Raw genomic sequence first — 23,783 nt, 5'->3', positions numbered from 1 at the left:
TTCGAGCCTGAATTAAGGTATCAATGACCGACTCGGAGAAACCACGTTTTGATCAAATCAAGCGTTCAATCTCCAAGCATAGATTAGGATATATAGGAGCGCCACTGGCTAAGATATACCACAGGAGTCAAAATCTTAAAATCAAATATTTATACAAGTCTTTAATAATTGACAAAAAATGACAAAATTTGACAAAAATTAACAAAAATTAACAAATGATGAGATCAGAATGTTGAACCAAACTAATAAACTCACTATAGTACAGAATCTAGGGAAAATAACCCTTTAATTCCTACTACATGAATATAATCCAGAAATGGATTGGTACAGCTCATAAATTTAAATAGAGTCGTGAAACATAAGTGTCAATATAACCATAAAAATGAAAAACTGATTTCAAATAAAGAAAAAAATGAAGAAAAAAATATAATAGTGAAGATAACAATCCAATTAAGGATTAATTGGATTGTTATCTTCACTATAGTGAGTTTATTAGTTTGGTTCAACATTCTGATCTCATCATTTGTTAATTTTTGTTAATTTTTGTCAAATTTTGTCATTTTTTGTCAATTATTAAAGACTTGTATAAATATTTGATTTTAAGATTTTGACTCCTGTGGTATATCTTAGCCAGTGGCGCTCCTATATATCCTAATCTATGTTCTGTTCTTTAGACCTATTTAGGGGGTCTTTATTATAGTGAGCAGATATCAGTCCTGGGCGCTGGTTACTTATTTTTATACAGAATTCAATCTCCAAGCAGTCAGACACAGAGAAATTAGATTTGGATGGTTGAAAGGACCCTGAAGTAGAAGGTCCTGCCTCAGCGGTAGAGTCCATGGTGGAAGGGATGACATGTCCACCAGATCTGCATACCAAGTCCTGCGTGGCCACGCAGGTGCTATCAAAATCACCGAAGCTCTCTCCTGCTTGATCTTGGCAATCAGACGAGGGAGCAGAGGAAACGGTGGAAACACATAAGCCAGGTTAAAGGACCAAGGCGCTGCTAGAGCATCTATTAGCGCTGCCTTGGGATCCCTGGACCTGGATCCGTAACAAGGAAGCATGGCGTTCTGACGAGACACCATGAGATCCAGTTCTGGTTTGACCCATAGTTGAATCAACTGTGCAAACACCTCCGGATGGAGTTCCCACTCGCCCGGATGAAAAGTCTGTCGACTTAGAAAATACGCCTCCCAGTTCTCTACTCCTGGGATATGGATAGCTGATAGATGGCAAGAGTGAACCACTGCCCATAGGATTATTTTTGAAACCTCCAACATTGCTAGGGAACTCCTTGTTCCCCCTTGATGGTTGAAGTAGGCTACAGTGGTGATATTGACCGACTGAAATCTGATGAACCTGACCACAGCAAGCTGAGGCCAAGCCTGAAGAGCATTGAATATCGCTCTTAGTTCCAGAATGTTTATCGGAAGGAGTGCCTCCTCCTGAGTCCACGAGCCCTGAGCCTTCAGGGAGTTCCAGACTGCACCCCAGCCCAGAAAGCTGGCATCTGTCGTTACTATTGTTCAATCTGGCCTGCGGAAGGTCATACCATTGGACAGATGGACCCGAGATAGCCACCAGAGAAGAGAATCCCTAGTCTCTTGATCCAGATTTAGTAGAGGGGACAAATCTGTGTAATCACCATTCCACTGACTGAGCATGCAGAGTTGCAGCGGTCTGAGATGTAGGCGGGAAAACGGCACTATGTCCATTGACGCTACCATTAAGCCGATTACTTCCATACACTGAGCCACTAAAGGGCGAGAAGTAGAATAAAGAACACGGCAGGAATTTAGAAGTTTTGACAACCTGGCCTCTGTCAGGTAAATCTTCATTTCTACAGAATCTATCAGAGTTCCTAGGAAGGAAACTCTTGTGAGAGGGGATAGAGAACATTTTTCTTCGTTCACTTTCCACCCATGCAACCTCAGAAATGCCAGCACAATGTCCATATGGGACCTGCCGATTTGGAAATTCGACGCCTGTATCAGAATGTCGTCTAGGTAAGGGGCTAGTGCTATACCCCGCGGCCTTAGGACCGCTAAGAGTGACCCTAGAACCTTCGTAAAGATTCTTGGTGCCATAGCTAACCCAAAGGGAAGAGCCACAAACTGGTAATGCCCGTCTAGGAAGGCGAACCTGAGAAACCAATGATGATCTCTGTGTATCAGAATGTTTAGATAAGCATCCTTTAAGTCCACGGTAGTCATATATTGACCCTCCTGGATCATAGGTAGGATGGTTCGAATAGTCTCCATCTTGAAGGATGGGACCCTGAGAAATTTGTTTAGGATCTTGAGATCCAAGATTGGTCTGAAAGTTCCCTCTTTCTTGGGAACTACAAACAGATTTGAATAGAAGCCTTGCCCCTGTTCCTCCTTTGGAACTGGATGGATCACTCCCATAACTAGGAGGTCTTGAACACAATATAAGAATGCCTCTCTCTTTATCTGGTTTGCAGATAATTGTGAAAGATGAAATCTCCCTTTTGGGGAAGAAGCTTTGAAGTCCAGAAGATATCCCTGGGACACAATTTCCAACGCCCAGGGATCCTGGACATCTCTTGCCCAAGCCTGGGCGAAGAGAGAAAGTCTGCCCCCTACAAGATCCGTTTCCGGATCGGGGGCTGATCTTTCATGCTGTCTTAGAGGCAGCAGCAGGTGTTTTTTGGCCTGCTTTCCTTTGTTCCAAGCCTGGTTAGGTCTCCAGACCAGCTTGGACTGGGCAAAATTTCCCTCTTGTTTTGTATTAGAGGAAGTTGAAGCTGCGCCACTCTTGAATTTTCGAAAGGAACGAAAATTAGTCCGTTTGGTCCTTAATTTGTTGGACCTATCCTGAGGAAGGGCGCAACCTTTTCCTCCAGTAATATCAGAAATGATCTCCTTCAGTCCAGGCCCGAATAGGGTCTGCCCCTTGAAGGGAATATTGAGAAGCTTAGACTTTGAAGTAACGTCAGCTGACCAGGATTTAAGCCATAGCGCCCTACGCGCCTGAATAGCAAAACCTGAGTTTTTAGCCGTTAACTTGGTTAAATGAACAACGGCGTCAGAAACAAATTAATTGGCTAGCTTAAGAGCTTTAAGCTTGTCAAGGATATCATCCAATGGGGTTTCTACCTGTAGAGCCTCTTCTAGAGACTCAAACCAGAAGGCCGCAGCAGCAGTGACAGGGGCAATGCATGCAAGGGGCTGGATAATAAAAGCTTGTTGAATAAAAATTTTCTTAAGGTAACCCTCTAATTTTTTGTCCATTGGATCTAGAAAAGCACAACTGTCCTCGACAGGGATAGTTGTACGCTTCGCTAGGGTAGAGACTGCTCCCTCCACCTTAGGGACCGTTTGCCACAAGTTTTGTGTAGCGGCATCTATAGGTAACATCTTTTTAAAAACAGGAGGGGGAGAGAACGGTACACCTGGTCTATCCCATTCCTTAGTAATAATTTCTGAAAACCTCTTAGGTATTGGAAAAAAATCAGTGTAAACAGGCACTGCATAGTATTTATCCAATTTACACAATTTCTCTGGGACTACAATGGCGTCACAGTCATCCAGAGTTGCTAAAACCTCCCTGAGCAACATGCAGAGGTGTTCAAGCTTAAATTTAAATGTAGACATATCAGAATCAGGTTGAAGTGTCTTCCCTGAGTCAGAAAAATCACCCACAGATAGAAGCTCTCCTTCAGCTTCTGCACATTGTGAGTGTGTATCAGACATAGCTACTAAAGCGTCAGAGAGCTCTGTATTTGTTCTAGCCCCAGAGCTGTCTCGCTTTCCTTGTAACCCTGGCACTTTGGACAATACCTCTGTAAGGGTATGATTCATAACTGCCGCCATGTCTTGTAAAGTATACGCAATGGGCGCGCTAGATGTACTTGGCGTCCCTTGAGCGGGAGTTATAGGCTCTGACACGTGGGGAGAGTTAGTCGGAATAACTTCCACCTTGTCAATATCCTCTGGTGATAAATCTTTTAAAGCCAGAATATGATCTTTATAACTTATAGTAAGATCAGTGCATTTGGTACACATTCTAAGAGGGGGTTCCACAATGGCTTCTAAACATAATGAACAAGGAGTTTCCTCTATGTCAGACATGTTTAACAGACTAGCAATGAAACCAGCAAGCTTGGAAAACACTTTATTTAATGTGAAAAAGCAGAATATAAAAAATGGTACTGTGCCTTTAAGGGAAAAAACCAAACACAAAAACTGCAAAACAGTGAAAAAAAGCAGTTAACTCTACGAAATTTTTACAGTGTGTAAAATAGACTAAAATAGCATTGCACCCACTTGCAAATGGATGATTAACCCCTCAGGCTCAAAAACGAAGCAAAAAAACGGTAAAACCGTTATAACAGTCACAGGCAAACTGCCACAGCTCTGTGGCTCCTACCTTCCCATAAAACGACTTTTGTAGGCACAAAAACCCCTTACAGAAGTCCAATATGACAGGGGACTCCTTCAGGGAAGCTGGATGTCTCAGAATGTAAAAACTACTGCGCAATAAGAGCGCGAAAATAGGCCCCTGCCACCATGCACTCAAAGTGAAAGGGCCATAAAAAACTACTCCAAGGAGAAATCTAGTCAGCCATGTGGAAACTAGGCCCCAAATAAAGATTTATCACCCTCAGTAAAAAACGTTCTTTATATATCATGCAAACGTTTTACATACTAAGCCATAAGAGCAAGTAACATGAATATTACCCTTTACTGCAAGCATGATGCCAGTCGTTTATTAAATCGCTGCAATCAGGCTTACCTTAAATATATCAGGTACTGTCAGCATTTTCTAGACCTTATCTCTCTAGAAAAAAATATACTGCACATACCTCAGAGCAGTTAAATCTGCAGGCCGTTCTCCCAGCTGAAGTTTTCCCATACTCTCCAGTTATATGTGAGAACAGCAGTGGACCTTAGTTACAACCTGCTAAGATCATCAAAAACCTCAGGCAAAACTCTTCTTCTAATTTCTGCCTGAGGTAAAAAACAGTACAACGCCGGTACTGTTTAAAAATAACAAACTTTTGATTGAAGATAAACTACACTAATTCACCACATCTCTCGATACTTCCTTTCTTGTCGAGAACTGCAAGAGAATGACTGGTAGTGGCAGTTAGGGGAGGAGCTATATAGACAGCTCTGCTGTGGGTGATCCTCTTGCAGCTTCCTGTTGGGAAGGAGAATATCCCACAAGTAATGGATGAATCCATGGACTGGATACACCTTACAAGAGAAAGACAGGTTAACCCCTTAAAGATCTAACTATTAAATCAATGTCTCTCTCACATACATATTATTTTTAAAGTGCCTGCACCCTGCTCTTAAAGATATCCTTACTAAGGATATACTGTGTCCAAAGAATACTGCAGATATCTGATAATGTGCCAAATCTCCCCCCTAGAAGACAGAAAGGCCTGTAGCCGTCCGGCAGGAGGACAGAGAACTGTAGAAAAAAAAAAAGAAAGAACAGAGTAAACCTACTCTGGCTTACTAAACTAGGGCAGCAAGTTAGGGAAACGCAGCAAGGCCCAACTTACAAGTTCCTAACTGCTTTAAAGCCACCACTGCCCTACTGAAGAGACTAACGTGGAGTACGGCTAGATTCAAACTTGAGAAGAACAGCGTAAACCTTGATTGAAGAAAAATAAATACAATCTTCTTTAGACACTAAAACTTCACCTCCTCCTTGCCACAAAGGCAAAGAGAATGACTGGGGATTATGGATAGGGAAGTGATACATAATAGCTTTGCTATGGTGCTCCTTGCCTCCTGCTGGTCAGGATTGATATTCCCACTAGTAATTGATGACGTTGTGGACTCACCATATCTTTAGGAAAGAAATGTATGCTCCGACAATCACAAAATACATTGTTTTTGGCTTTCATATCCCTTTAAAAAGCTATTGCAGGAGCACTCACAAAGAGGGCAATTTCTTCTGGTGCATCTTGTTTACATAGCTTTTCTATAACGATTACTGCAGTATTGAAATGTTTATATTAGGTGGGAGTTTTAACAGAAAAAGCAGCCATCTCAAATGCCTAAATAAAGTTAAAGATGATATTTGTAACCAGTTTAATACACCATCAGGTAAAATGGATTACTGGGAACACTGTCCCCCTTTAAAAGGGACACTGAACCAAAATTGTTATTTCATGATTCAGATAGAGCATGCAATTTTAAGCAAATTTCTAATTTACTCCTATTATCAATTTGTCTTCGTTCTTTTGCTATCTTTATTTGAAAATAAGGCATCTAAAGCTAAGGAGCCAGACAATTTTTGGTTCAGAACCATGAACAGCACTTGTTTATTGGTGGGTGAAATTATCCACCAATCGGCAAGAAAAACCCAGGTTGTTCACCAAAAATGGGCCGGCATCTACACTTACATTCTTGCTTTTCAAATAAAGAAAATGTTATAATAGGAGTAAATTAGAAAGTTGCTTAAAATTGCATGCTCTATCTGAATCATGAAAGAAAAAAATTGGTTTCAGTGTCCCTTTAAGGTTCAGTAGGTCTGCTCTAGCTGCAGCTATCAAACTCTTCTATTAATAGCTACATGCAGTCTATGTTCTTGCAAGGAGAACAGTCTAAAAATTCTATAAGATGCCAGGCTTGCAAGCCAAAACAAACCATTGAGTTAAACATATTAAAAGCAATATAAGTGGCTTTGAGCTGCAGGAGAGTTGTTAATAATCAAATAAATGCTACTTCGTTGAACAAGAATTTAATCAGTTGCCGATCACCTATTGAATATTATGGGCTAAAAGCTTTGAGTCTACTTAAAAGGAACAGTCTAGTCCAAAATAAACTTTCACGATTCAGATAGGGAATTTTAAACAACTTCCCAATTTACTTTTATCACCAATTTTGCTTTGTTCTCTTGGTATTCTTAGTTGAAAGCTAAACCTAGGAGGCTCATATGCTAATTTCTAGGACCTCGAAAGCCACCTCTTATCTGAATACATTTTTACAGTTTTTCACCACTAGAGGGCATTAGTTCATATGTGTTATATAGATAACATTGTGCTCATGCACGTGGAGTTTCCTAAGAGTCAGAACTGATTGGCTAAAATGCTGTCAAAAGAACTGAAATAAGGGGGAAGTTTGCAGAGGCTTAGATACAAGGTAATCAGAGGTAAAAAGTATATTAATATAACTGTTGGTTATGCAAAACTGGGGAATGGGTAATAAAGGGATTATCTATCTTATAAAACAAAAATTCTGGTGTAGACTGTACCTTAAAAAGAAAGAAAAAAAAGGGAAAAAAAAAAAAAAAAGAATTGCACTATATATGAAAGAACCATTATTTATTAATTTTGATTGTTATTGCATTTTTAATTATAATTGGAAAAAAAAACACGTTCTACATTTTAGCATGCAACAAGAATTCTGTCATTTGTATTCACCTTTTTGATGATTTAAAGCGAAGGGCTGAAAGTTTTTGGCATACTGCAGCGCCTCCCTCTGGTTCGCTGTCCCACCCATCAATAAACTAATAAAATATAATCTGTGTAGTTTAAATTCCAAGGAACTGTTTTGCGCCATGAGCATTTCCCTGTTCGATACAGCCCACCTGGAAAAAAAAATTGATTTAATAAAAAAAAAAAAAAAAAAAGACATAGCAAACATCGTACTAAAAAACTGTGTATTCAAAGGTTTGGGATACCTCTGAAAGTGAAAGGTGGCGGCCCTTTGAGTTGGTCGGCTATTTTCAGAGCCAAATTTGTACTTGTGAAACAGCAACAGACTAAAATCTGTGCAAATCCAATACACTACTGGGAGCTAGCTGGTAACTGGCGGCTAGGCAAATATACCGGTACTTTTGAAGTGGGAGCAGGTGTGAGGTGTAATCTTCGAATCTGCCACCGTTGCATGGCAATGACCTGTGTTGCTTAATTTGAAACACACTGATGCTGTGAAAAGTTCCCCAGTGAAGCATTTTTAGAGGTCACTGGTTCCCCAGCAGGGACCCACGCACACTACACAGCTCAACGTTTCAATAGGTTACAGGCTCCGGACCTCACCTTCATTGTAGTGCAGCATTCTGGGACTATTCCCAGGCGCATGACCAAGATAGGTTCCAGCCACACCAGGTTTAATTTATGGTGCGGCTCGCAGCAATAAGTGGCTGCTGGCGAGTGGGAAGCACTAATAGGTGTCTTGGGGGAACAAATCCTGGGTGCTAGGGCCTACTTAAGGCACCAGAGGCGCCTGGGTTTGTCGTCAAGTCCTGATTTTAGGTTCTAGCAGACAGTCATGCCAATATGCAGTTTAGGGATAGTATTTTTTTATTATTATTTTTTTTAATTTAAAATTTCTGGAGTGTAGGGAACCCTCCTCAACCCACCCACCTCTCTGAACTCCCCGCCACCCTCAACAGCTCTCTAACCCTCCCCCCTCTCACTAGGTGCAGCCATCTTTGGTACTGGCAGCTGTCTGTCAGTACTTACTTCATAGATTTAAAAAAAAAATGTATTTTATGATTAATAAAAAGGTTTCTGTAGTGTAGCGATCCCCCAGTCACGCTTCCCCCCCATCTCCCTTTCTATTAAAATAAAGTTAAGAAAATGTATTAAACCCTCTTAAAACCTGTGTAATAACGTACTCTATTATAACATCAATTTTGTTTCTGGAATGACCAAATTGTGAAGGATTTAGTATAAGATGTTTGGAAAAACAAAAATTATGCTTACCTGATAAATTTCTTTTTTTCCTGGGCATGGAGAGTCCACGAGTCATTCCAATTACTAGTAGGATATTGACACCTGGCCAGCAGGAGGAGGCAAAGAGCACCCCAGCAAAGCTGCTAAGTGTAAGTTTCCTTACCCATAATCCCCAGTCATTCAGCCGAATGAAAATGGAAAAAGAAGAAAACACAAGGGTATAGAGGTGCCTGAGGTTTACTCAAAAAAAAATAAATGCTGAATTATAATTTAAAAAAAAAAAAAAAAAAAAAAAGGAAGAGGGTGGGGTCGTGGACTCTCCATACCCGGAAAGAAAGAAATTTATCAGGTAAGCATAAATGTTGTTTTCTTTCCTATGGCATGGAGAGAGTCCACAACGTCATTCCAATTACTAGTGGGAACCAATACCCAAGCTAGAGGACACTAAATGAAAAGGAAGGGAGAACAAGGCAGGAGGACCTAAACAAAAAAGGGTACCACCGCTTGAAGAACCTCTCACCCAAAAGAGGACTCAGCCGAGGCAAAAGTATCAAATATGGGGGTCGTGTCTAAACCACAGCCATGATTAGTCGCTTATTCCAGTAGCTCCATCCTCAGTTTAAACTATTTGATCACTATCTTACTCCATCCATACCATCCATAAAAATGAATTATACCTTTTATTAAGGAGAAGCTTTGGAGTAGATAGATACCTTTATTGGTGAGATACAACTCACAGAAAACTTGAAAAGAACGAGTCTGCTGGAGGCGGCCTGTATAACTATTTCAATACCCCCCCCCCCCCCGGCTGAATACTGAGTCGGGTAAAACAGCTTTCTAATTACTAAGACCAACAAGATTCAGCATGGTAGACGCACTTCTGGAAATCAAAAGAGCACACCACTGAATCTACGGAACAGGATCTCATAAGGACTTATCCTCTAATCATGGAACCCAATATCGTAGCCCTGTTAGCTCTAATATCCCACAAGATGGACGCGCACTTTGCCTCCCTCGTGGAGGGCCTGAAAGCAGACAGGTTATGGCCCGGACGGGAACAAGATATATGGGTCAGCCATTACCCCAACTCAGCCATCTAACAAGAGCGGGGAGGAGTATACAGGAGGCAAGGCTCCTGATGTGGACGAACCAACTACATCGGAGATACTGCTGGATGAGGACGGAAAGGCGCCACTACCAGACACACATCTGGACTCTTTAAAGTGTGAACATCTTACCTTCAATATGTGAAGCGGCCGGTCGGCGGGGGGTTGCGAAGTATCAGTGAATCGGATTATATGAAAAGCCTGTAACTTTCCCTAAACACTTATTACTCTGCCACAGAACCTCCTGTGGACCTTAACGTTTTAAGCATAAGCTGCCCTTGAAAAGCTGACCCCCCTCCTTGTAAAGAGCAGCGTCTGGGAGTCTTGGAGAACACCAAGACACACGGTTTGCTTTAGTCTTGCTTGCGGTATAGGTTAGAGGAAAGGTATGATCTAAGAAGGACATAAAGCGAGGAAGCCCTGGTACTGGGGACACTTTTGTGCACTTAGTTTTCTTTTATCTATTACGTTTCATCCCCACATCACAGGTCTTTCCTTTTATGTTAAGTTTGCTTATTGAGCCTGATGTTTTCCTTTTAATTTTATCTGTATACCCATTTGTTGTAATGTCCTTCATTTCGTACTATATGTAATGATTGATTTATTTCTAAAGGTCTATATAAATGTTTCCTTTACATTCTTTACTAACTTAGAGTTTATGACAAGCGGTGTGTGGATTTTTTGGTGCCCCTGGGTGACTTTGCATTTGAGTCAGTGCAGTGCATCTGGAGCCTTCAACTATGTGGGAGTGATATTTTTCGGAGCGAGTGTTTCACTTCTCGCTACCACAAGCCTATTGGAAACGGTTAAAACAGTTTAGTAACCATCAGAGACCTGGATGCACATTTCCAGTACTTTGGGGACTGACATTTACCTTTTCTATAGGTGTTTGATATCTCTACTTTTGTTTCATACATCTTAATGATAACCTTGCTGTTTGATACACTGGAACAAAAGGGACACTCAACACAAATAAGCAGTTATGTTATCCAATCCAGACCCATTTATTCACCTAGCTCAGAAACCTGCTTTCCGGTTGTGCCCTTGTCCCCTACACCATAGTAGCAAACACACACGGCTGGTTTGTAGATAGCTTTCCTTTAGTAGCACTCTCTCTCTTAAGTTACCTCATTTATTTACTTATAGAAATCCACACTTGGGAGCTTGGATGGATATAATTCTTGTAGAAAGAGAGAGAAAAAGAGAGAGAGAGAAAAAGAGAGAGAGAAAAAAAGAGAGAGAGAGAGAAAAAAAGAGAGAGAGAGAGAGAGAAAAAGAGAGAGAGAGAGAGAGAGAGAGAGAGAGAAAAAAAGAGAGAGAGAGAGAAAAAAAGAGAGAGAGAGAGAGAAAAAAAGAGAGAGAGAGAAAGAGAGAGAAAGAGAGAGAAAGAGAGAGAAAGAGAGAGAAAGAGAGAGAGAAAGAGAGAGAGAGAGAGAGAGAGAAAGAGAAAGAAAAAGAGAGAGAGAGAAAGAGAAAGAAAAAGAGAGAGAGAGAAAGAGAGGTTATGAGTGAGGATGGTCCCCCTCTTTGTGGCACTATCTAGCTTTTATTAATTTTAACACAAACATTTATATTATAACAGACACCAACTTGTAGGAACCTAGTTATATACTACTAACGGTCTATGATTGAAGCACTATTACTCTTCACTTGGTATATTGGAGTGGGCTGTGCCGTCTTGACTGGTGCTAGCCTTTCGCATAAATAAATAAGTATGATTCACTGGAATACACTTGAACGTATATTGTATACCTTACTATGCTGTGTATCTGGTAGTGATTTTTGACCTTATCTCATATCTGAAAGTTTATTATATTACATTGTATTTCCCAGATATACCTAAATACTAGCTGCACCTTGTATTTCCATCATGCTTGCTTTGATCCATCTCTAACCATAATCACTCTTACATTTGGGAACTATTTGGCCTTTCTCCTGTATAACCAGAAGCATAGGTCCCCGTTGAGTCAACTACATAGTCATAGCTTTACAAAAGTCCTGTAGGTTACAATATGTGTCCCTGTATTTTACTTTACAATTGATAAATCTCAGTTGCTGGGACTTATTTATTAACCCATAACCATTATGTTCTAAGCACATATAACTAATCATTATTATATGTTCTGTCCCTTACAGTACCCCTTTCTATTATTTATAATCAGTATCGGGACAAACCATCTACTCCTGTTAAGCCCCTCTCCTCCCTTTCCCGCCGGCCCTCATTGCCTACAGGTCATATTCCTACTCCCTTTACCCTCATCGCCCATAAGTGGCAACTACCCAGGAGAGGGGCACATACCAACTGCGGAAAAAATAGAGGCTATATTAGACTATACTTTATATTAGCCAGATTTAGGGGGTCTAAATAAGAGACATATACCATTATTTTTGAAACACTTATTTCCCAGCAGCCCAAACATAGTCTATATATAATAGTTGCCCAACATGATCTTATGCTAACCTATTAAATACGGTCCGTGCTCTATGGCACGGGTATCCTACACCTCACTGATATGTTTCTCTAAAATAATGCCTCCCATAAGTCATATAGCCTGTATCACACATTTATAGTAGCATAGGCTAGGATGGCAGAGTTCTTTAGCAAATATGACCCACATATCGTATTATGGAAAATACATTCCTTTAAGCCTTTATACCCATATGTTACTACACCCCTCTCCATCTTAACACATACTACAGGTAATAATGTAGAGCACTCCACATAGTAGACATGTCCAACGCCTTCATTTGTCAGCCATCCTATTCTCCATTCTATTAATTTTATAATGAGCCCAAGAAAGATTCTAAGCAGCCATATAATAATGACACTGTCGTATTTCTCATATACCTAGACACGCCCCCTCTTCCCCCACCCTAACTTTAAAGCAGCTTCAGACTGCCGATTTACCCCATTTCTTACTACTTGGACCGAAAGTGGCCTCTCTCTAACTACCATGTACCATCCATTTATCGCCTCATCTGACCCTTTAGAGGTCAGTAATGTAAAAAAAAAGGGAGGTTCCATTTATGTGTACTTCATTTTATTATTGACGTTTGTTTGTATGCCATTACCTAATTCATCTCAATAAGTACGTTCAACTTACAAGTTATTATTTGTACACTGTGATTTTTGACACATAGTAATGTCTTGGCCTGATAATATCCTGTATTCTTATCTCTTTTGGTTTTGTTGGCATTGTATAACAACCTCAATAAAAAAATGTATTTATAAAAATAAAAAAAAAGTATCAAATATGTAGAATTTGGAAAAAGTATGCAAAGAGGACCATGTGACCGCCTTGCAAATCTGTTTCACAGAAGCTTAATTTTTGAAAGCCCAGGATGAAGAGACAGCCCTAGTGCAATGAGCCGTAATTCTCTCAGGAGGCTGATGTCCAGCAGTCTCATAAGCAAAACGAACCATACTTCTTAACCAGAGGGAAAGGGTAGTAGAAGTAGCATTCTGACGACCCTTACGCTTTCTAGAGAAAACCACAAACAGGGCAGAAGATTGCCGAAAATCTTTAGTAGGTAAAATTTTAGAACACACACAGCATCCAAGTTATGCAAAACACATTCCTTATGAGGAGGATTAGGACAAAAAGAAGGAACAACAATTTCCTCAATGTTTCGATCCAACACCACCTTAGGGAGAAAACCCAATTTAGTACAAAGGACCGCTTTAACTGCATGAAAAATAAGGTAAGGGGAAAACACACTGTAGATCTGAAAGCTCAAACTTTGCAAGCGAAAGAAATAACAAGAAGAAACAAAACCTTCAAAGATAACAATTTTATATCAACAACATGCATTGGCTCAAACGAAGCCTGTTGCAAAACTTTAAGAACAAGATTAAGGCTCTAAGGAGGAGCAACAGGTTTAAACACAGGAATGATTCTGACCAGGGCCTCAACAAAAGCTTGAAACGGCTGGCAAATCTGCCAGACGTTTGTGCAAAAGAATAGACAGTGCAGAAATCTGACCCCTCAGAGTAGACTGACTGACTGACAAGCCTTTCTCCAGGCCATACTGAAAAAAAGATAAAAATACGGGGAATCCTCACCCGGCTCCAGGAGAAACCTTTAAGATTTGCACCAATAAAGATATTTACGCTATACCTTATGGTAGATCTTGCGAGTAACAGGTTTGCGAGCATGAAGCATAGTATCAATGGCTGCTTCAGAAAACCCACATCTAGACAGAACTAGGCGTTAAAATCTCCAAGCAGTCAGCTTCAGAGAATCCAGGTTTGGATGGAGGAATGGACCCCGAATTAAAAAGGTCCTTCCTTAGAGGTAACCTCCAAGGAGGAAGAGATGGCATCCTTACCAGATCCTGCAAGGTCATGCAGGAGCTATTAGAATTACTGATGCTCTCTCCGGATTGATACGAGCAATGTCTCGTGGAAGGAGAACAGAGGAAACAGTTATGCCAGAAAGAAGATCCAAGGAACCGCTAGAGCATCTATCAGAGCGGCCTGAGGATCTCGACTTTAAACCATACTTAGAAGTTGGCGTTTTGACAAGAAGCCATCAGATCCAAGTCTGGAACCCCCCACCTGAGAGTTATCAACTGAAAACCTCTGGGTAAAGAGCCCACTCCCCGGAATAAAATCTGCCTGCTCAGAAAAAAAACACCTCCCAATTGTCTACCCCTCGGATGCGGAAGTCAGAGGAGACAATCGTGAGACTCCGTCCACTGGAGAATGCAAGTCACCTCCTTCATTGCTAAGGGACTAAGAGTTCCTCCCTGGTGATTGATGTAAGCCACCGAGGAGATATTGTCCGATTGAAAAAGGATAAACCAGACTAAAGCTAGTTGAGGCCAGGTTGATGAGGCATTGTAAATTTCTCTCAACTCCAAGATGTTTATGGGAATAAAAGACTCCGCTTGAGTTCAAAGACCCTGAGCCTTTAAAGAACCCCAAACTGCTCCCCAGCCTGAAAGGCTGGCATCCGTCGTTACAATCACCCAGGATGGTCTTAGAAAGCATGTACTCGAGACAGATGGTCCTGTGAAAACCACCAAGATAGAGAGTCTCTAGTTAGGGGAACCAGAGCTATCCTCTGCAAAAGGTCTGAATGGTCACCATTCCGTTGTCTGAGCTTGCATAACTGTAGGGCTCAGATGGAACCAAGCAAACTGAATGGATGTCCATAGAAGCAACCATCAGACCAATTACTTCCATACATTGAGCCACAGATGGACAGGTTGAAAAATGAAGTGACAGGCAGGAAGTCAGAAGTTTAAGCCTCTGACTGAGACATCATTTGCTTTGCAGACCTACCAGTCTATGAGAAAGCTAATGCCGCCCAGATAGCAGCCTTGGGAAGGGGGTACTGTCATGCCCCCGTGGGGTCTTTAACTCTGGTCTCATGTTGTATCCCAGTGACTTTCCCCTGAGCCAACAGAGGGCTTAAGCTTTAGATTTTCTGACCTTTGTCAGCAAAATCTTCATAGACAAAGAATAAATAATCGTTCATAAGAAAAAAACAAACCCTGGTGAACTCTTCTCCGGGATTCACTTTCCAGCCGTGGGAACATAGAATAGACATTAACATCTTAGAAAAAGAAAAGAATGCACCTGAACCAAGATATAGTCCAGGACAGATGCCACCGTAATTCCTTAACATCTGGCTAGTGCTAGAAGAGCCCCATCGAACCCCAGTAGGATTTGAGGAGTAGGGGCTAAGTCCAAAACTTAGTAATCATCTACGTTAGGAAAGGGACAAAAAAAAAAAAAAAAAGGGGAGGTTAAGAATCGCTAAAGCATACATTTAAAATGTATCAAGCAAATTAAGCAATTATAACAATAACAGTATATACCTATACTGAATCAGGATAGAGATAAATTGAATAAATGTTGAAAATCCCTAAACCCATACTATAAATGAGCTAGTCATAATGACTCACTTATATACTATAGCCTACTTTATGCAGACTTCCCCTAAATGCCATAGCATTACTGAATACACAGCTGTAAGGATAGCTAGGGTTAAAACAGGAATCCAGCTGGTAGATTGGAGACTTACCCACTGAATCACAAGTGGTCAGATTAATAACAATCTCCCGTATATATTATTCTACCACAGAAAAAAAAAAAAAAAGCAAAAAAAAAAAAAAAAAACACACATGGATGAGAGATAGATATTCAACAGGAAAGATTAACCGACAAAAGACATAATATCCAGAAGATAATTCCATGGTAGGAGGAAAATAAAATGGGGAATATTCATTTTTACATGATTTTATGTCTTAAATATGCACAGCAGACACCAGATAAGAATTTCTTGTGCTTATAACATAGTACAGTATTTATATATTCTACTGTAGAAAAGGATAAAATAAGTAGACCTAATGTTTAAAACAGTCTAATTAAACCGTACTGAAGAAAGATAGGGATAAACCATGAAGATGGAAATAATCCCTAAAACATACAGGAATGTGAGACCGGATAATTGGACATCTTATTGATAACAATGCCCAGTATATACCAATACTTAAAAATGAATAAACCATGAACATGGTGACAATCCTAAACTAACATACAGTTACAATGCACAAACTGTAGAAATTTTTAATCACCAGTAGGTGGGTATAAATATATGAATCCCTACTAAATAGAACAGAAAAAGATTAATCATATGAGAGACCATCAAGATTTATCCACAGAATGAGAGGGAAATGTAATGCACCTTAATACATGACAATATAATAAAGGAGCATGCATTAGCAATAAATTGCCACCAGATAGCGACAAATACTAGTAAAAACTAACAGCATTTAGTATGAGAAAATAAATCATGAAAAATAAAATTGTAGGATATCCTAGAGGAAGTATTATCAGTACACATAAAAAACTGATATAAAACAACTTAGAAGGGGAATAAACCTTTATGAAGGTCTAGGCTGAATAGGTTTAAATGAGGCTCACATAGAGATCGTATTAAACATTACATGATGAAGACATCTAAAATGCGTGCAAACCTCACTGCCCATAGTGGGAAATAGAAAAGCTATTTGCAAAATGGAGCCAACAGAAATGTATGTCCGCCGAAGCGGATCTCACTATGTAGACAAGGTTGGAACAAAAGAAACACAATGGCTCTGAAAACAAAAACAGACCATACGTCTCCTATCCAGCAGAGCAAACGCTCACGGCTCCTCCACCGCATAGCTGACTAGCTGAGCCATAGTATCCGCCCACAATGGCGGTCTTCAAAAATGAGGATAAAAAGGTACATAGCCGCATAAAATAAAATAGAGCTGACACAAAAGCTAAACACCTGAAGCTTAGTGCACCAACGAGACCCCTCTAAATTATTAACTTGATAACAGATAAGGGGAGAAACCCTTCAAATGTGGTCATCACTATCTAGCATCTTACTTATAAAGAAGCATGCATTAGCCAGCACCGTATTATGCAAGCGCCATAACCGACTGCTGGGTCAAGAGCGTAATATGGGACTTGTAGGTTGGTGGGAAAAACCTTTCAGTCAGGGTATTACTGCTTATTGTGATTGCCTAAAATAGTATTGCCAGAGAATATTTTCTAACAGGCCGGCGGTAGTCTCCTATCATCTAGCTAGAGAAGCCGCCACAGCATCAGATAATGCTGCGCAGCAATGTTATAAAAATATAAGCATAACAGTCAGCGGTAGCCCCCTCGACTGAAGCCGGAGGTGCTGCTGCTGTAAATGAGGAACATACCAGCTAAAGGAGCTAGAGAGTGTAGATGCTCAATTATAAAAAGGTACACACAAATAAAAACCTCAACCCCGTGTCATTTTTTTTTTTTGAGAAACAATTTTTATTGAAGTTGTGAGTATTTGAAACATACAGATTTTGTGACTTATTTTGTGACTTGGACCGAGGTATGTAGGGGGGGAGTCAGCGGGCAAGAGCCGCCCAATAAAGAGAGGGTGGGGGGCTTATCAGGACAGTTGTAAAGAATACAGAAGTGTCAGAAGATGTTAAGTGTTTAAATTAGTGACCTAAATTGTTTTAAATAATTAGCTAAGTGGCATTTGAGTGATATATTGAGCTAGTGGGGTAAATAAGTTGTGGAGTCTTGCCAATACGGTAAGGCGTTGATAGAAGTGGGCGAGATTAAAATTAAAGCAGATAGTCTATCTTTAAGGAGGGACCCAACCATCATTCCTAAAGAGACTTTGAATTAAGCATTCCATCTGTAAATATTTAAAATATTAAAAAGGAAAAGGAGCTCAAAGGAGCATAATTACATTCAAAGGAGATGTCCCATCTGAAAAAACCTGTCTATCAAACAGAACCCTTCTAATAAGTTCTAATAATTATCAGTCACATATATGGGATATGAGCTTGTAAGAGAGTGTCTATAGACGGAGGAAACATTGCAGTATGTGTCTCCGTATCCCACTCTGGCCAGTGTATGAAAAGCATCAACACATTCCTAAAACCCTATAAACATTATGGGAAGTTAGGTATTGATCAATTGTAGCAATTCCTCAGTCACCTGATCATATATCAGGCCATAGCAGATCTCAAATATAATTGTCAATAGGCCCAGATGCATATGTTATAAGCTTTAATGCTTCTCCAGTAGCTATTAGGCTATATGTTAATATAGTATACACATGTGAACATGGAAAAAATTGGAAATTAAGCCTCTATAAAGGGGTCTCTGAAAATGCACATAGCACAGGTCATGTATAAAGACGCTAGATTTTATACAACAAACTTATCCACGCTGTCCCGGCCGCTGACAGTATGGAGCACTCCTGGACCCTAAATGGTTCAGTATGGGAAGTGTATCGTAGTAAATAGGGGATATGGTGGGACAGACATTTCAGTCAACTAAGTTACATCTCTTTTACCATTAGCTATAAGTAGGGAAAGAATCTAATGTATACCCTTAGCTTCATAATGACTCCAAAGTTGAATGATTTGATTATGCGTTCTCCTGTGTTTGAGGTTGTGTCTGTGGGACCAATGTAAACCTCCTAAAGTATTATTCTATATCTGTGTGTGAAACATCCCTGAAATACTGTCTAGCTTATAAAAACAGAATTTATGCTTACCTGATAAATTACTTTCTCCAACGGTGTGTCCGGTCCACGGCGTCATCCTTACTTGTGGGATATTCTCTTCCCCAACAGGAAATGGCAAAGAGCCCAGCAAAGCTGGTCACATGATCCCTCCTAGGCTCCGCCTACCCCAGTCATTCGACCGACGTAAAGGAGGAATATGCATAGGAGAAATCATATGATACCGTGGTGACTGTAGTTAGAGAAAATAATTAATCAGACCTGATTAAAAAAACCAGGGCGGGCCGTGGACCGGACACACCGTTGGAGAAAGTAATTTATCAGGTAAGCATAAATTCTGTTTTCTCCAACATAGGTGTGTCCGGTCCACGGCGTCATCCTTACTTGTGGGAACCAATACCAAAGCTTTAGGACACGGATGATGGGAGGGAGCAAATCAGGTCACCTAGATGGAAGGCACCACGGCTTGCAAAAACCTTTCTCCCAAAAATAGCCTCAGAAGAAGCAAAAGTATCAAATTTGTAAAATTTGGTAAAAGTGTGCAGTGAAGACCAAGTCGCTGCCTTACATATCTGATCAACAGAAGCCTCGTTCTTGAAGGCCCATGTGGAAGCCACAGCCCTAGTGGAGTGAGCTGTGATTCTTTCAGGAGGCTGCCGTCCGGCAGTCTCATAAGCCAATCGGATGATGCTTTTAAGCCAAAAAGAGAGAGAGGTAGAAGTTGCTTTTTGACCTCTCCTTTTACCAGAATAAACAACAAACAAAGAAGATGTTTGTCTGAAATCCTTTGTAGCCTCTAAATAGAATTTTAGAGCACGAACTACATCCAAATTGTGTAACAAACGTTCCTTCTTTGAAACTGGTTTCGGACACAAAGAAGGCACAACTATCTCCTGGTTAATGTTTTTGTTAGAAACAACTTTCGGAAGAAAACCAGGTTTAGTACGCAAAACCACCTTATCTGCATGGAACACCAGATAAGGAGGAGAACACTGCAGAGCAGATAACTCTGAAACTCTTCTAGCAGAAGAAATTGCAACCAAAAACAAAACTTTCCAAGATAGTAACTTAATATCTACGGAATGTAAGGGTTCAAACGGAACCACTTTAAGAACTGAAAGAACTAAATTAAGACTCCAAGGAGGAGTCAAAGGTTTGTAAACAGGCTTGATTCTAACCAGAGCCTGAACAAAAGCTTGAACATCTGGCACAGCTGCCAGTTTTTTGTGAAGTAAAACAGATAAAGCAGAAATCTGTCCCTTCAAAGAACTTGCAGATAATCCTTTCTCCAAACCCTCCTGTAGAAAGGATAGAATCTTCGGAATTTTTATCTTGTTCCATGGGAATCCTTTAGATTCACACCAACAAATATACTTTTTCCATATTTTATGGTAAATTTTCCTAGTTACAGGCTTTCTAGCCTGAACAAGAGTATCAATGACAGAATCTGAAAACCCACGCTTTGATAAAATCAAGCGTTCAATCTCCAAGCAGGCAGTTGGAGTGAAGCCAGATTCGGATGTTCGAATGGACCTTGAACAAGAAGGTCCTGTCTCAAAGGTAGCTTCCATGGTGGAGCCGATGACATATTCACCAGGTCTGCATACCAAGTTCTGCGTGGCCACGCAGGAGCTATCAAGATCACCGAAGCCCTCTCCTGATTGATCCTGGCTACCAGCCTGGGAATGAGAGGGAACGGTGGGAATACATAAGCTAGGTTGAAGGTCCAAGGCGCTATCAGTGCATCTACTAGAGTCGCCCTGGGATCCCTGGATCTGGACCCGTAGCAAGGAACCTTGAAGTTCTGACGAGACGCCATCAGGTCCATGTCTGGAATGCCCCATAATTGAGTTATTTGGGCAAAGATTTCCGGATGGAGTTCCCACTCCCCCGGATGGAAAGTCTGACGACTCAGAAAATCCGCTTCCCAATTTTCCACTCCTGGGATGTGGATTGCAGACAAGTGGCAGGAGTGATTCTCCGCCCATTGAATTATTTTGGCTACTTCCTCCATCGCCAGGGAACTCCTTGTTCCCCCTTGATGGTTGATATATGCAACAGTCGTCATGTTGTCTGATTGAAACCTTATGAATTTGGCCTTTACTAGTTGAGGCCAAGCTTTGAGAGCATTGAATATCGCTCGCAGTTCCAGAATGTTTATCGGGAGAAGAGATTCTTCCCGGGACCATAGCCCCTGAGCTTTCAGGGGTTCCCAGACCGCGCCCCAGCCCACCAGACTGGCGTCGGTCGTGACAATGACCCACTCTGGTCTGCGGAAGCTCATTCCCTGTGACAGGTTGCCCAGGTTCAGCCACCAACGGAGTGAATCTCTGGTTCTTTGATCTACTTGGATCGTCGGAGACAAGTCTGTATAATCCCCATTCCACTGTCTGAGCATGCACAGTTGTAATGGTCTTAGATGAATTCGTGCAAAAGGAACTATGTCCATTGCCGCAACCATCAAACCTATTACTTCCATGCACTGCGCTATGGAAGGAAGAAGAACAGAATGAAGTACTTGACAAGAGCTTAGAAGTTTTGATTTTCTGGCCTCTGTCAGAAAAATCTTCATTTCTAAGGAGTCTATTATTGTTCCCAAGAAGGGAACACTTGTTGACAGGGACAGAGAACTTTTTTCTAAGTTCACTTTCCACCCGTGAGATCTGAGAAAGGCTAGGACAATGTCCGTATGAGCCTTTGCTTTTGACAGAGACGACGCTTGAATCAGTATGTCGTCCAAGTAAGGTACTACTGCAATGCCCCTTGGTCTTAGCACCGCTAGAAGGGACCCTAGTACCTTTGTGAAAATCCTTGGAGCAGTGGCTAATCCGAATGGAAGTGCCACAAACTGGTAATGCTTGTCCAGAAAGGCGAACCTTAGGAACCGATGATGTTCCTTGTGGATAGGAATATGTAGATACGCATCCTTTAAATCCACCGTGGTCATGAATTGACCTTCCTGGATGGTAGGAAGAATTGTTCGAATGGTTTCCATCTTGAACGATGGAACCCTGAGAAATTTGTTTAGAATCTTGAGATCTAAAATTGGTCTGAATGTTCCTTCTTTTTTGGGAACTATGAACAGATTGGAGTAAAACCCCATCCCTTGTTCTCCTAATGGAACAGGATGAATCACTCCCATTCTTAACAGGTCTTCTACACAATGTAAGAATGCCTGTCTTTTTATTTGGTTTGAAGACAATTGAGACCTGTGGAACCTCCCCCTTGGGGGTAGTTCCTTGAATTCCAGGAGATAACCTTGAGAAACTATTTCTAGCGCCCAAGGATCCTGAACATCTCTTGCCCAAGCCTGAGCAAAGAGAGAGAGTCTGCCCCCCACCAGATCCGGTCCCGGATCGGGGGCCAACACTTCATGCTGTTTTAGTAGCAGTGGCAGGTTTCTTGGCCTGCTTACCCTTGTTCCAGCCTTGCATCGGTCTCCAGGCTGGTTTGGTTTGAGAACTATTACCCTCTTGCTTAGAGGGTGTAGAATTTGAGGCTGGTCCGTTTCTGTGAAAGGGACAAAAATTTGGCTTATTTTTAGCCTTAAAAGACCTATCCTGAGGAAGGGCGTGGCCCTTTCCCCCAGTGATGTCTGAAATAATCTCTTTCAAGTCAGGGCCAAATAGCGTTTTACCTTTGAAAGGGATGTTAAGCAATTTGTTCTTGGAGGACACATCCGCTGACCAAGACTTTAGCCAAAGCGCTCTGCGCGCCACAATAGCAAAACCTGAATTTTTCGCCGCTAATCTAGCTAATTGCAAAGTGGCGTCTAAGATAAAAGAGTTAGCCAATTTAAGTGCTTGAACTCTGTCCATAACCTCCTCATACGAAGAGTCTTTATTGAGCGACTTTTCTAGTTCTTCGAACCAGAAACACGCTGCTGTAGTGACAGGAACAATGCATGAAATTGGTTGTAGAAGGTAACCTTGCTGAACAAACATCTTTTTAAGCAAACCCTCTAATTTTTTATCCATAGGATCTTTGAAAGCACAACTATCTTCTATAGGGATAGTAGTGCGTTTGTTTAGAGTAGAAACCGCCCCCTCGACCTTGGGGACTGTCTGCCATAAGTCCTTTCTGGGGTCGACCATAGGAAATAAATTTTTTAAATATAGGGGGAGGAACAAAAAGGTATGCCGGGCCTTTCCCATTCCTTATTTACAATGTCCGCCACCCGCTTGGGTATAGGAAAAGCATCGGGGGGCACCGGGACCTCTAGGAACTTGTCCATCTTACATAATTTCTCTGGAATGACCAAATTGTCACAATCATCCAGAGTAGATAACACCTCCTTAAGCAGAGCGCGGAGATGTTCCAATTTAAATTTAAAAATAATAACATCAGGTTCAGCTTGTTGAGAAATTTTTCCTGAATCTGAAATTTCTCCCTCAGACAAAACCTCCCTCCTGGCCCCTTCAGATTGGCGTGAGGGTATGTCAGAACCATTATCATCAGCGTCCTCATGCTCTTCAGTATCTAAAACAGAGCAATCGCGCTTTCTCTGATAAGTAGGCATTTTGGACAAAATGTTTTTAATAGAATTATCCATTACAGACGTTAATTGTTGCATAGTAAGAAGGATTGGCGCACTAGATGTACTAGGGGCCTCTTGTGTGGGCAAGACTGGTGTAGACACAGAAGGGGATGATGCAGTACCATGCTTACTCCCCTCACTTGAGGAATCATTTTGGGCAACATCATTATCAGTGGCATCATTGTCCCTACTTTGACTGGACACTATGTCACATTCATCACATATATTTAAATGGGGAGGAACCTTGGCTTCCAAACATACAGAACATCGTCTATCTGATGGTTCAGACATGTTAACAGGCATAAACTTGATAACAAAGCACAAAAAACGTTTTAAAATAAAACCGTTACTGTCACTTTAAATTTTAAACTGAAAATGTGAAAAAGTATGAAGGAATTGTTCAAAATTCACCAAAATTTCACCACAGTGTCTTAAAGCCTTAAAAGTAT

The 23,783-nt window shown here is 41.0% G+C and overlaps 1 protein-coding gene across 1 annotated transcript in view; it reads right to left on the bottom strand.

Moving 5' to 3' along the window:
• Positions 1-23,783, bottom strand: part of RMND5A (required for meiotic nuclear division 5 homolog A) — a gene marked incomplete in the record, with an annotated part of 255,383 nt that overhangs the window by 148,889 nt on the left and 82,711 nt on the right. Inside the window, 1 exon segment of the mRNA XM_053704282.1 lies at positions 7,409-7,575. Coding sequence (XP_053560257.1) covers positions 7,409-7,575 — 167 coding nt within the window.

The sequence above is a fragment of the Bombina bombina genome, chromosome 2, assembly GCF_027579735.1.
Source record: "Bombina bombina isolate aBomBom1 chromosome 2, aBomBom1.pri, whole genome shotgun sequence".
Classification (NCBI taxonomy): domain Eukaryota; kingdom Metazoa; phylum Chordata; class Amphibia; order Anura; family Bombinatoridae; genus Bombina; species Bombina bombina.
This window is presented reverse-complemented; position numbering and strand designations above follow the sequence as displayed.